Raw genomic sequence first — 15,295 nt, forward strand, 5'->3', positions numbered from 1 at the left:
TTAAGAGTCTTAGAAACCCTTTTATGTAGATGCAGGTGTGTACTAGACTGTACCTTAAATCTTTCAGAGATTTTAACAAAAAATCTTACACACTGATTTGATCTTTGGCTTCATTTCCCTAGATGGTTAACGATACACTTTCCAACCAAGCAGGCACTGGGTCTTCTATGTTTCCTCTAAATTCACCTTGCAAACCAAATAGCTCTTTTCTTTAGCTCACCTTTCTCTTTCCATACCTTATAAAATACAGCTATTGGAATCCAGTTGGCACTTTCAACATTCTATTTAGAGATCTCTGGAAACTAGATGTACAAGTTCAGTAGATAAAATAACTTTCTTCCAAGTGACTGCAGGAAACATTCTTAAGCAATTATTGCAACGTTGCATAATGCAGGTAACCCTCTTTCCAGGCTCCAATACCAATTCCCTTACTTTTCTCCTAGACTTTACTAACAGTATTTCTTTTTTTTTAATGTTTTTTAAAATTTATTTTTGAGAGAGAGAGAAAGAGAGAGCATGCACGCACACATGCATGAGTGGGGGAGGAACAGAGAGAAAGGGAGACACAGAATCTGAAGCAGACTCCAGGCTCTGAGTGGTCAGCACAGAGCCCAGTGTGGGGCTCAAACCAAGCTGCGAGATCATGACCTGAGCCAAAGCGGACATTTAATCAACTGAGCCACCCAGGCGCCCTGTTACTAACAGTATTTCTGCATCAGTTGTTTTAAGCCAAAACTTAGTGAGGTGGCTGGTGTGGTTCCTCTTTTGGTTTACTTAGTCTCCCTCAGGCAGCTACTTCCAACCCAGAGTCAGCTGGGCTGCAACATTCAAGATAGCCTCACCCTTGTGCCTGGCAGTTAGTTGGTGATGGCTGTTGGCTGAGGCAGCTCAGTTCTTCCCATGAGGCTTCTTATCTTCCAGTAGATTAGACAGATTTCCTTTTATTATGTTTTCAAGGTAGCAAACACACAACTGTAAAGCCTTTTGAAGTCCAGATTCTGGAAATTGCACAAGTATCAATTCCTTCATATTCATTTGGTCAAAACAAGTCACAAGACCTGCCTGGAGTTGAGGAGATGGAGAAACAGACTTCCCCTCTGGATGGGAATGCCTGCAAAGTGTTTGTGGCCATGTTTAATGTACCATAGCTGCCATGAATAGTTTATAATCTACATAATCGACTCCATATTTTGCAAAATTACTAAGCTAATATATTTTGCAGACAATAAATTGTATCTTTAAAGGGGAAATCTTTTATCACTACACTCCCCTCAATGTTACAAGTCAGTCAGTTGGGCCAGTCATTCTAAGGTATAAACACATTTTAACAATGAAAAATTGAATTTTGCAGTTCATTATCTTTCCTCTGAGGAGCGTAAGGATATAGCACTATTTCATCTATTGTTATTCTTTCCTGATTACCTATCCTGTAAGAATATTTTCCTCTTGTGGATCGTTTCTACATTTATCAGTACCTCACGTGTGGCACCACCTTACTGTAGTTATTTATTTAGTTATTTATTTATATGCCTTCTCTTTCCTGGAAAGAATAAATTCTCTAAGAAGCAGAATTACTGAATGGTTCGTGTTTATATCTTTTTTTAAAGTACGCTCTATCCCAGACTTGAACTCAGGACCCTGAGATCAAGAATCACATGCTCTACCAACTGAGCCAGCTGGGCACACCTATGTTTATATCTTTTTAACAATCGCTGCCTTGCACATACTAGACCCTAAATAAATATTGACTGAATTGATTACTGTGATCCAGCTCATTGAAATCATACATGACTACGTAAAAAGAATTTAATGACGACATCAGCTTTTGACTCAATGACTATTTATCAAAACATACAACAGGTTCTTCAATATAAGATCTTAAAGAATACAAATGTAGATTTATTATTTTGATTTTTTAAAGAAAGTCAATAACCACAAGATTTTATACCTACATGACTCGCCTACTCACAGTGTTACCATACTGGAGGGGCAAGAGAAAAATAAAAAATAGCTTTCATGTGATTTTTATCAAATGACTCCAAAGGTTTCACTTTATATACCTCCCCCACCTCTTTTTTTTCCTCAGAAGTTCCAGAAAGGTTAATGGATCAGTACTCCCTTTGTTTGGGCCTGCCTTTCATCCCTGCACATCCAAAATTAGCAGAAGGTCCAAATTTCTTAATAGTTGGTGTCCTTGAATCTTGGATATTTATTTGCCAGTGTTTTTTCATCATTGGAACATCTGATAACTCTGAAAAGAAATCTCTTTGTGTCAAATCTCTATTCTGGCCAAGATTTTTTGGTCAAGGGTGACAGTTGCTAACTTTTAAATTCACCAACATATCCTTTGTTTCTCTTGCACACCGATCATTTACTCATAAGTCTGTTTGTAATTCCTCTGGGTTTGTTTTTTTTTTTTAGTGTTGACATAGTATCAACCTATTATTATCATAATGTTAACATAATCACTGTTAGCAATTTACACATCACTATTTTTAGTATCATGAATATGATTAGACTGATCAAGTTATTTCCTATGCGCCTTGGACTGAGCCGTGCAACTTCCACATCAGTAACTATTTTTGAATGCCTCTTTGGGGCCTATGTACTAAAAATCAGACAGTCTTAAATGTCCAATAGAGCAATGCTCTAGTCTCTGTCTTTTCCTATGGTTTAACTCTTTTATACTTATTTAAACACAGTTGAAGGTGGTTATTTTAGTGTAAGGACAGAAGGAGAAAGACCCTTTTTTTTTTTTCCAGGAGCCTACACATATGGCTCAATACCATTCTTTTGTATATTCCACCTTTCCCCTTCTGATAGACAATGCCATATTTATCAGACATTAATTCTTAAATGTTTTATGTCTATTTCTGGGCCCTCTATTTTGTTTTATTGATCAAGTTGCCTATTCATGTGATACTGTCCCCTGGATTTTATTAATTTAATTGCTATAGCTTTTAATGGTGTAATATTTGGTGGAGGTATTTCCCTCTCACTAACTTCTTTTCCAGAATTTTCATGGCTGCTCTTTTTTTAAATTGAGATATAATTCATATACGATGAGGTTCTCCCTTTTGAAATGTACAACTCAGTGGTTTTTTAACATATTCACTACATTTTGCAACCATCACCATTATCTAATTGCTGAAGATTTTCATCATCCCCATAGGAAACCTTGTACCCATTAGCAGTCACTCTCCACTCCATACTCACCCCAGCCCTTGGCAACCACTAATCTACTTTCTGTCTCTATGGGTTTGCCTAAGTTTGATTTTTCATATAAATGGAATCATACAATGCCTAGTCTTTTGTGACTGGTTTCATTCATTTAGCGTAATGTTTTCTTCTTTTCCCTAATTTTTATTTAAATTCTAGTTAGTTAACATGTAGTGTAATATTGGTTTCAGGAGTAGAATTTAGTGATTCCTCACTTACATACAATACCCAGTGCTCGTCACAACAAGTGCCCTCCTTAATACCTATCACCCATTTGTCCCATTCCCTACCCACCTCCCTTCATCAACCTCAGTTTGTTCTGAATCATTAAAAGCCTCTTATGATTTGCTTCCCTCTCTTTTTTCTTTTTTTCTCTTCCCATATGTTCATCTGTTTTGTTTCCTAAATTCCACATATGAGTAAAATCAAATGGTATTTTTCTTTTTCTGATTGACTTACTTCACTTAGCATAATGCACTTTAGCTCTATGCATGTCATTGCAAATGGCAAGATTTTATTCTTTTTGATGGTTGAGTAATATTCCATTATATGTATTCACCACATCTTCTTTATCCATTCATCAGTCAATGGAGACTTGGGCTCTCTCCATAGTTTGGCTATAATTGATATTAGCATAATGTTTTCAAAGTGCATCCATACTCAAACATGCATCAGAATATCTTTCCTTTTTATGGCCCAATAATATTCCATTGTATGAATGTACTTCATGGTGTTTATCCTTCGATCAACTGATGAACACATGGATTACTCCCACTTTTTGATTATTATGAATCTAGGCTGTCGTTTTAATTTGTATTTTTAACTACTTAGGTGAATTAAGCTGGACTCCAATAACCATCCTAATGATGTGGTTTTATTGCCTCAGAATAGAAGTGGTCGTAAGAAGCTGTTATCTTAATAGAGTTAAAGAGAATCAAAAAGAATAACCTTTATTAATGACATAACATGAATAATTTGATGAGCATTTTCCAGGATTTAAATGCCCACTGATAAACCCACCAAGCCAACATGTGAGTTCACTGAACTACCTACTGGGGTGATTTGTAGATTTTAGCTTGGGGCTAGATGGGGGCACTTGTTAAAAAGCAGTTATGGGTCCCACTCTGGAGATAGTGATGCAGATGGTCTTTGAACTATAATTTAAACTGTCCTCATCTCGAACTACATTTTCACCTAAACTGCCTGCATGGAGCCCATCAGAATTACAATTGAAATCAGGCACTTCAGAAGAAACCCTAGAGAAGAACCCCAGAGAAGGCTGCATTTGACAATAATTCCAACATGTTGCTGCTAAAGAGCTAGCGTACCATATAACTGGCAAGATAGGCTCCCCAGACAAGTGTAAAAACACTTGAGAAAGGTCACGCCTTTTCTTGTTTTGCTTGGGTAAGCCTGCACGGTGAGCTTGCAGAATTATCCATCCTTATACTGGAACGGTTGGCCTCCTTTCTGGTCCAGAACTCAAGTGTCCCTGTGACCTTTCATAGATAAGGATGCCTGTGAGCCCTAATCACACTGGGTAAGCTACTCTCATCCACCGCAAACACAGGCATCCAAATGCTTGACTGTGTGTGCTACTGACGGTATATCGACAGTGTGACCCTGCCGCACCACGTCTGTCCTTCTCCCTTTTAGGCCAGAGAAGGCCGGACCACCATTGTGATAGCCCATCGACTGTCTACAATCCGAAATGCAGATGTCATCGCCGGCTTTGAGGATGGTGTCATTGTGGAACAAGGAAGCCACGGGGAGCTGATGAAGAAGGAAGGGGTGTACTTCAAGCTTGTTAACATGCAGGTAATGTGTTCCCCAGGATATGTTCTTGCTTCTCAATATAGTATTCTTTATATTAGTAAAATATTGGGCAGCTAATGACGTGCTGAGAAATATAAAACTTCAGGAAGATACCTAAAATGTGCATCTGAGACTTCAATTCAGAATCAGCGAAAGAATCCTGCTGGAAGAGAGAAAGGTGAGGGAGGAGAAAAATGTCAAAAACACTTTGCATTTATTCTTCAGGACAAAGACCCTTCGTTGCCTGGGGAATGTGTTCAAACTTGCAGGTCTTTTGCACCGTAAGGTTAGGGACCATCGGAGAAGTGGTAGGAGCAAGGGGGCAATGCCAGGATCTCTAATGGTGGGAGGAGGGCCTTTGTGATTTTGAAACGCTTCCTAGAAGATCCTAACAAAACCGACAGCAAGATTCATGACTCTAGGAAGTGAATAGTTTTGTCTTCTTTGTAAAAAAATCATGCGCTGCAGCTCCTAAAACAGGTAATACTGATAATTATTTATTTGTATTATCCTTGTATTGTGTTCACTTGTGCACTTTGCAAAATAAATAACCTGTAAGTATTTTTCTATAAATATGATTCTTAGACCAAGCAAATGTATATACTTCTATAAATATAACTGTAATTAGTATGGTCATGGACTTTTTTGTTGTTTTTCTTTTCCATTAACATTTCAGATACAGATCATCTGGATCCTAACATTTTAATGGGTGCTCGGCAGTCCATTGTATTAATATGTAATGAATTGCTTAGTCATTTTTCTAAAGTTGAATACTTGGTTTATTTCCAGTATTTCTCTATTCTAAATACATGTTTCTTCCTCTATCCAAAAGTAGAGTGTTCCTATGAAACCTTTCATAAGCCAAAATGGCGTAAAGCTTGGGGCACCTAGGTGGCTTAGTTGGTTAAGCATCTGACTTCAACTTGGGTCATGATCTTGTGGCTCGTGAATTTGGGCCCTGCATTGGGGTCTGTGCTGACAGCTCAGAGTCTAAAGCCTGCTGTGGATTGTGTGTCTCCCTCTCTCTGCCCCTCCCCTGCTTGCACTCTGTGTGTGTCTCTCCCTCTCTCTCTCAAAAATAAATATTTTTTAAAAATGGCATAAAGCAAAGAAGCAATTAGCATTAATTTACATAGAAAAATTGTTGAGCATTCCCAGACCCTCCAAATTAACCTCTCTTAGGCTTTTCTGATACCTTAGGCTATACCTTGCTAACAGATGCACAGAAGAAATCAAGATACAGCACAGATGCTCGCAGATATAGTTCAAAGCTCTGACGGCAGTCAGAGTGGCTAAAATGAACAAATCAGGAGACTATAGATGCTGGAGAGGATGTGGAGAAACGGGAACCCTCTTGCACTGTTGGTGGGAATGCAAACTGGTGCAGCCACTCTGGAAAACAGTGTGGAGGTTCCTCAAAAAATTAAAAATAGACCTACCCTATGACCCAGCAATAGTGCTGCTAGGAATTTACCCAAGGGATACAGGAGTGCTGATGCATAGGGGCACTTGTACCCCAATGTTTATAGCAGCACTTTCAACAATAGCCAAATTATGGAAGGAGCCTAAATGTCCATCAACTGATGAATGGATAAAGAAATTGTGGTTTATATACACAATGGAATACTTTGTGGCAATGAGAAAGAATGAAATCTGGCCTTTTGTAGCAATGTGGATGGAACTGGAGAGTGTTATGCTAAGTGAAATAAGTGATACAAAGAAAGACAGATACCATATGTTTTCACTCTTATGTGGATCTTGAGAAACTTAACAGAAGACCATGGGGGAGAGGAAGGAAAAATAAAAAGAGAGGGAGGGAGCCAAACCATAAGAGATTCTTAAAAACTGAGAATAAAAATAACTGAGGGTTGATGACAGGTGGGAGGGAGGAGGGGGTAGGCAATGGGTATTGAGGATGGCACCTGTTGGAATGAACACTGGGTATTGTATGGAAACCAATTTGACAATAAATTTCATATTAAAATAAATAAATGAATTAATTTTAAAAAAAGCTCTGGCGGCTTGTTGCTGAAATGCTGAGTGTAGTTCTGGGGAAAGAGCTTGGTGGGGCCGCTGTCCATGCCCAGGGGCACTGCCTCTCTGGCATCGGCTACGAAACAAATGCTAATCGCTGTTTTCACTTTTCACCTTTCTTCCTAAGAGCAAAAATTCTCTTCATATTTCGTTTTGCTAGTGTCAACAGGTACTAATGTAGATCTTTCATAAAAATGAAGTAGCATAATGCTGATGTTCAAAAAGCAGGGGATACCTATACTGTCCCTTGGAAACATGGTACTAAAAATGTTAAGTCAAAAATTGGCTTTACCTTTTGACAAGTCACTTCTCTGAGCCTCAGTTTCCACATTTAAAATACTAACTCTGGGGCACCTGAGTGGCTCAGTCAGTTAAGCATCCGACTCTTGATTTTGGCAAAGGTCATGATCTCATGGTTCAAGAAATCAAGCCCTGCATGGAGCTCTGTGCTGATGGAAAGGAGCCTGCTTGGGATTCTCTCTCTCTCTCTCTCTCTCTCTCTCTCCCCCTCTCCCTCTATGCACCTCCCCAACTTACTCATGCTCTTTGTTTTTCTCTCTCTCTCTTTCTCAAAATACATAAATAAACACTTAAAAAGTACTAAATCTACCATGCAAGTTTGTTATAAGGTTAAGAAATAAGCAACTGATTATACTAAAAAACAACAACAACAACAAAAACAACAACTTCAAAAGAGTTGCTCTTATGGTATGCGAATTGTTTCAATAAAACTGTAGGTTTTTAAAAAGAAGCACTCAGGGGGTGCCTGGGTGGCTCAGTCCGTTAAGCATCCCACTTTGGTTCAGGTCATGATCTTACGGTTTGTGGGTTTGAGCCCCGCATCAGGCTCTGTGCTGACAGCTTGGAGACTGGAGCCTGCTTCAGATTCTGTGCCTCCTTCTCTCTCTGCCCCTCCCCAACTTGTGCTGTGTCTATGTCTATTAAAAAATAAATAAATGTAAAAAAAAATTTGAAAAGAAGCACTCGGAGTGCCTGGGTGGCTCAGTCGGTTAAGCGTCCGACTTCGGCTCAGGTCACGATCTCGTGGTTCGTGGGTTCGAGCCCCACATCAGGCTCTGTGCTGACAGCTCAGAGCCTGGAGCCCGTTTCGGATTCTGTGTTTCCTTCTCTCTCTGACCCTCCCCCATTCACGCTCTGTCTCTCTCTGTCTCAAAAATAAATAAACGTTAAAAAAAATTAGAAAAAAAAAAGAAGCACTCAACACAAAATAGATGCACGATAAATAATAGTTGCTGAAATTTAAAAGTCCTCAAAGTAAAAATACCAAATGAAATGATAGAAAGTATTATACCTCTTGCCACAACTTGCCAGAGAATGTTTTCCAGCAGAATGGGAGTAAATTTTACTAACTGCCTCTCTTTATATGTCCTAGCCATCACAGGGTCTTTATCATTTCCCTAGTTTAAAAAATATGAATAATGTTCATTTAATTTAGTTTTAGTTTTCATTGTATTAATGGGTACTAAGGCTGTGCGGTTTTGCCTGTGAAGACACCTTACATCCTCAAAAGAGGTGGCCACTTTCTCCCCTGTCTGGCCTGCGTCTGTGCCCCTAAAAGAATGACCTTCCATTCCCACTGGCACTTAGGCTGGGAGGCCGCCGGGGGGTAAGGACAGCTCTGACCTTTCTCTAGGTATTCCCTAACTTTTTGTTCCTGGGAGAAGTTGTACAGTGAAAGATGGAACGGTGTCGTGTGATAGACAAGGCCTGTCACCAACTAGGCAGTGGTTTCAGCAAGTCATTGCGTTTTGGCGCCCTCGGTTTTTAAATGAGTGGAGTGTGCACTAAGATGACCGCTATTTCCACTGGCTCTGGCATTCCGTGATTCTTAGCCCCTTTGAACTTCTTGTCTTGGTACCCTCGCATTTCTCATTTCTGGTGTAGGCTTTACTTAACCATTTATTTGCTGGTGCTGTTGCAGAGATGGAGGAAAGAGCCGCAGTGGGCCTGAGTGTTCGCTAAATGCTCAAACTAACGTGTTTCTTTTTTTTTCCAAAGCCCAACCTAGTGTTAATAAAACCTGGTCTTGGTTATGTTTCTAAGTAGAATAGTCACTGCTTTTTCATTAGTTAGATTATTGGCTCTTAGTTGTTTCTTTTGTTTAAAAAATTTTTTTTAATGTTTATTTAATTTTGACAGAGCATGAGTTGGGGTGGGGGGTGGGGGTAGGCACACAGAGGAGGGAGACACACAATCTGAAGCAGGCTCCAGGCTCTGAGTTGTCAGCACAGAGCCTGACATGGGGTTCAAACCCACAGAGGTTGGTTAGATCATGACCTGTGAGCCAAAGTCAGATGCTTAACCGACTGAGCCACCCAGGTGCCCCAGTTGTTTCTGTTACATGTATACTAACTTTTTCCTGATTATAAGTGTAATGCACTCTTATTTTTAAAAATTGAAGCTTAAAAAAAAAATCCAAACATGAATATCTTTGAAACTTGAAAGACTCCCCGTAATCCAAACCCCTGTTGATAATCACTAGCAGCCATTTAGTATATATTTTTCATCTTTGCTAGCCTGAAAGAGCTAAACAGGATTTCCAGATTTCTTTAATTTTCATGAGATTGAGCCTCTTTTCACATGTTCAGTGGCCATTTGTGTTTTTTCTTACATTAAAGTGTTCCTATTTTAGGCCATTTTTCTGTTGGGTTGTTCATGACATTCTTGTTGTCTTCTAAGAACTCCTTGCATGAAAAGGAATTATACTCCTGCATGTATTGGAAATGTTTTTCCTGCTTTGCTATTTCAGTTTCACTATGTAGTTTGTTTAGCTACCATAAAAAAGATTTAAAACTGTATGTAGTTATATTATCATTTTTTTTCTCTTCACGTCTTCAGGATTTGGAGTTGTTCTTAGGATATTCATCGTATTTTCTTTCAACATTTATTGTTTTGCTTTGATAATTAAATATTTAAAACAGCTAAAATACATTCAGGTGTAATAAATAAGGGCTAGTGGTTTTAAACGTATGCGTCTCATCACCTGGCAGAAAGTAGCCATCTTGACTTTGGAGCTCAGTGACCTCAGCACCCACCAAATGAGGGCTTCAGGTAGGACACAGAAAAACGTATTACAGGAGAGAGAGAGGGATTGTTCATTTGGTCATAGAAGGCTAAAATCATAATGGGCTTATTGGGAGAACTGTCTGTTGAGGTGGACCCTTTGGTAGCATGGAGATGACAAAAAGAGGAAAAGAAAATGCCTTCATCAGTGGTGGTCCAGGCCATGAGCTAGAACTTGGGGGAGCCAGGCCTGAGCATGTGGTGAACCTGTGGAAGACTTTGAGCTGGGATGTGATTTGAGCAGAACCGCCCTTTAGAGAAAAGAATCTGGTACCAGTGTGGGAGTGGATGGTAGCGAGGATGCAGGGATCAGTTACAAGGCCAAGGCTTTAGGTTCGTTTGGGTTAGGAGATGGTATAAAATAGTTCTAGTTATAAGCAAGTAAGGAAGTCCACCAAGCAGAACATATCACTGCAATGTGGTTCCAGGCACATCGGTGATATTTTGTCAGGTATCAAAAGCACAACTGGAAAGCTAGGATCAGATTATATGCAGAGCTCTAGATAGGCCACTGTAGGTGCAGTAAGGCACAGTCATAGGATTGGATTTGGGCACAGGACCTGAAGATGAGCAAGAACAAGACACACAATACTATAATAACTCAGGCCCTGTATAACCCATTAAGATGTGCACTTGAACATGGAGAAAGCAAATGGAGAACCAGACTCAGATTCCCACAAGGTTGGCTTGATGTTCTTCGTCATTCATTGAGCTAGAGGTCCTTAAGTTACCTTTAGCTTGGTCCCTTTAAGGAGAGAATTGATCCCATGCAGGCAGTGAGGCTTAGCCTGCAAGTGAGGTCACCTGTGATGACGTGAGTCTGAGCAGGACACAAGGAAGAAAATGATTACAGTCAGCTAGTCAAGGAAAGCAGTTTAATTGCCTCCCATGGGGAGTGACCCAGCTTTTCTTTGTAGCTTTAAAAATGAGCCCTTGGTAATGTTTCTATTTATTCTTTTTCCCTTTGGTGGTGGTCATGACCTGGCCCCTGCATTCTTGCATGTTGACAGAACTCCTATATACCTGCCGGATGATGAAAATTTGGCCTTTTAATTTTTGGGAAACACTTTTATACTCCAATATTTATATTGTTCAAATTGAGTTTAACCTTTCTGTCCTTTTTAACCTTGAACACAACTTCTGTGTGTTGTAACACCTCTTTACAGTTTTCAAGCTAACCTTGATTGAAAAGCTGTTAGAGAATCTTAAAGTCATGACACATGTAATATTCACCGTGACTCCATGGTTCTAAACATGGAGGTTATCTCCCTTTGGGGACACGCACACATGTGCACAACTTAACATTTTGTTCTTCTTTCAGACATCAGGAAATCAGATGGAGTCAGGAGAATTTGATGTGGAACTAAGTAATGAAAAGGCTGCCATAGGAATGGCCCCCAATGGCTGGACATCCCGCATATTTAGGAATTCCACCCATAAAAGCCTTAGGAATTCACGAAAGTATCAGAATGGCCTTGATGTGGAAATCAAAGAACTCGTAAGTTGCTTTTCACTTAAATTAAATCTTTTGTGATGTAGTTTGGCTGTTGAAATTCTTATCCTTGCAAGTATATTGCAGGCACAGATGATTCCTACTGTGAATTATACCCTTCCTAGAAAAAAGGAAATTGCAATTTTAAATGTATTGGACAATGAATTGAAATCAATTCCAATTAAAAGTGGACTTCTGGTAGATCCAGATACACAGTCTGTGTTTCGATGATTAAAAAGATACTCCATTCATCTTTGAGATCCAGAGATAAAGCTAGTCTAAAGTAAAAGGCTCCGATATTTGCATTCTGTTAACGGACAATTACCTCTCATGGCCTGGGCTGAAAAAACCAGAATAACATCCATTTAAATGAAGTAAGACTCTGCATTTTTCTTTGACATAAAAAAGCCTTAGTGGTGAGAAACCCAAGGCTAGCATGGTCGTGGCTCTACAGTTCCCTTGGACTCAGGCTCCTTTCATCCTTATCTTCACTGTCCTTGCCTGTGACTTGCACCCATGTGACCTAAAAGGGCCCCTGAAGCTCCAGCTGTAACATCTTTATTCCCAACAGCAGGAGGAAACAGAGATTTTCCACAAGTTCCATACAATGCTTTTATTTATATCATTGGCTGTAACTTCATCCCACGGCCACACCTAGCTACAAGGGAGGGTAAGAAATTGAATCTTTTTACTGTATGCTATTACCACTCTGAATTGGATTGGAATTCTCTTACTAAAAGAAGGGGAGAATGTTCAGAAATAGCAAAAATTGTATGTTCTTTAACACTTCTCACCCGAAGACCTGTGATATCATTAATTCAAGTCAACAGAAACTTTTGTAATCGAGGGGAAATCCATTCCAAGAAAACATAGTTTCTTATTTCAAGAGATTGTTTGAAAACACATTACTTGATAAAGGTTGAGTTTATTTTTACTCTTGTCTTAGCCTTAAAAAACTAATCGTACTGAGAGTTTGCTGCATCTGTTTTTCTCTGCCCACAACATTACTTCAGAAATTACAAGGGCTCCCTTAGAGGTCTTAATCTTGGTATATTTATGAAAAGGAGAGTAACAATCATACTATTGTGAATTTGCATTATCTGAAGTAATATAAATACCCCCCATCTTTTGGCTATGGAAGTTTCCAGTTTTTTCTCATTTATCTTAAGAGCTGTGCTGCTAAGTCTTTACAGTCTGGTATTTCAGAGGACCACTTGAAGGGAAATGCACTTCCCTTGAAGAATTGCACAGAGAAGAGGGGAAGGCAGAAAATGCCACAGTCAACAAATTGTCACAAGTACCATCAGAGAGGGTTTGACAGTGTGCCCAAGGAGAGGGAGGAATTAAGTGTGATGAGAGGGACCTGGGGACACCTGTTTGCGTGTGTTGTGTTGAAGAGCAGTCTGAGTAAAGGCTCATTTATCAGGCTGGAGACCAGGTCTTAGAGATAATGCTAACTATTGGGGGGGGGGGAGGTAAAATAAAACAGAAAATGGGTGGCTTGAAAAATGAAAGCTGAGTAGAATCTACCCCTATGTTCTATGTTTCATAGAGACCCAAACATGGGGCTCTGCAGTGGCTCAGTCAGTTAAGCATCCGACTTCGGCTCAGGTCATGATCTCACGGTTCATGGGTTCAAGCCCCACGTAAGGCGCTGTGCTGACAGCTCAGAACCTGGAGCCTGCTTCAGATTCTGTCTCTCTCTCTCTCTCTCTGCCCTCCCCCACTTGCACTCTGTATCTCTCTCTCTCTCTCAAAAATAAACATTAAAACAACAAAACATAGAGTCCCAAACATGACCTATTTAAATGACCATAAGGCTATGGGATTCCATGTGCACCTTTTCTATCTAGTTTAATTTTACAGGAGAATATTCTGATTCCAAAAGTAGTTTATATGACCTAAATCCTTCATGTTTGAGCAAACCTTGAATTTGACATTTGCTGAGAATCTGACATGGGCCAAGCACTAGGATAGTTTCTAAGGATATAAAGACATAGTCTGCGGGTGGGTGGCTCAGTTGATTAAGTGGCAGACTTCAGCCCAGGTCATTATCTCATGGTTCATGGGTTCGAGTCCAGCCCCGAGCTCTTTGTGGACAGTTCACAGTCTGGAGCCTGCTTCAGATTCTGTCTCCCTCTTTCTCTGCCACTTCCCCACTCACAGTCTCTGTGTCTCTCAAAAAATGAATAAAAACGTTAAAAAAATTTAAAAAAAAAAGACATAGTCTTCACCTTAAAAAAAAAAACCCAACATATTAAAAAACAAGGCTTGGAAATAAGTAAATGGGGGAAAATGCAAAATAAGCTAAGCTTTGAAATAGGAGAAGCCAAGGAACAGTGATAAAAGAAAAGGGGCATAATTAATTTGGTTTTGTGAGTTAGGAACACGTCACGGAAAAAGGCAGCACTGGACAGGGTTCTGGGGGTGAGGAGACCAGGTCCAGGTTCATAATGGTATCCCACATTTATAAGGACATTTATCCATCTTTTCATGGGTATTATCTCATTTAACCCCAACATCATCCCTGTGTTGAGTTGGGACAAGATTCTAGAGCATTTTGTGCCCAGGTCCTGCCTCTCCTCCCTCTGCTGGGCTAGTCACATCATGAAGACTGCTTCTTGAGTGAACAGCTCTTACCTTATGTAATCAGTGGACACTGTTAACATTTGATAACAGACCATCTTACTCTCTAGGAGACTGGTGTGGACTGGTTATTCTCAGCACCTAGTTTGGAAGTTCTTTGAGGACAATGCTGTGTCTTTGTCTACAAACTCTGGTGGTAACTGTTGTGTTATGACCAGTTTGTCCTGATACATAGATGTGTGTGTGTGTGTGTGTATGTGTGTGTTATAGGATGAAAATGTGCCACCAGTGTCTTTTCTGAAGATCTTGAAGCTGAATAAAACAGAATGGCCCTACTTCGTGGTGGGAATAGCATGTGCCATTGCCAATGGGGCCCTTCAGCCGGCATTTGCAATCATGTTCTCAGAAATGCTAGCGGTAAGTTTGAAACCATCATGTAGTAGTTTGAATTAAATGCGTTCTCGGGGCACCTGGGTGCCTCAGTTAAGCATCCAACTCTGTATTTTGGCTGAAGTCATGATCTCACGGTCTGTGAGTTCGAGCCCCACACGTTGATGGTGCAGAGCCTATTTGGAATTCTCTCTCTCTACCCTTTCCCCGCTTGCATGCTTTCTCTCTCTCAAAATAAGTAAGCTTGAAAAAAAATAAAAATTAATAAAAATTAAACATCCGTTTTTGTGCCGACCTCCCCACTGGGTCCATTTTGGAGTAAAGCTGCCTCCATTTTGGAGTAAGCTGAAGTTTTTAATTCCCCTTTGAGGAAAGACGCAAGGCAAAAGAAAAGGTAGCCTTTCAAACGATTCCAAGTTATGATACTAATGAAACTGTAAGTTATAAAATCATTAACAGAGGCTTTTAATTAGCTCTTCATTGAGGTGAAGACGGTGCTCCTTTTCCCAATTGAGGAGAGCAGGTGCAGGCTCCAGGAAGGCTGGGAGGAGGTGAAGGACAGGCTCAAGTCCCAGCCCCCAAGGACCAAGCGCTGGGCACAGACCGGCCTTGCCATTTCCCGGCTGTGCATACGTGGGCTGGGTGCTGCCCTTGTCGGTCCCCAGTTCCTTCATG

General features: G+C 40.1%; 1 protein-coding gene across 9 annotated transcripts in view; it reads left to right on the forward strand.

Moving 5' to 3' along the window:
• Positions 1-15,295, forward strand: part of LOC106987580 (phosphatidylcholine translocator ABCB4) — a 70,181-nt gene that overhangs the window by 32,824 nt on the left and 22,062 nt on the right. For all 9 annotated transcript variants that reach the window (XM_053218515.1, XM_053218517.1, XM_053218513.1 and 6 more), the window contains 3 exons: positions 4,876-5,037; positions 11,474-11,650; positions 14,501-14,647. In XM_053218515.1, the coding sequence (XP_053074490.1) occupies positions 4,876-5,037; positions 11,474-11,650; positions 14,501-14,647 (486 nt within the window). The remainder of the gene's footprint in view (positions 1-4,875; positions 5,038-11,473; positions 11,651-14,500; positions 14,648-15,295) is intronic.

Source organism: Acinonyx jubatus, chromosome A2, assembly GCF_027475565.1.
Source record: "Acinonyx jubatus isolate Ajub_Pintada_27869175 chromosome A2, VMU_Ajub_asm_v1.0, whole genome shotgun sequence".
Classification (NCBI taxonomy): domain Eukaryota; kingdom Metazoa; phylum Chordata; class Mammalia; order Carnivora; family Felidae; genus Acinonyx; species Acinonyx jubatus.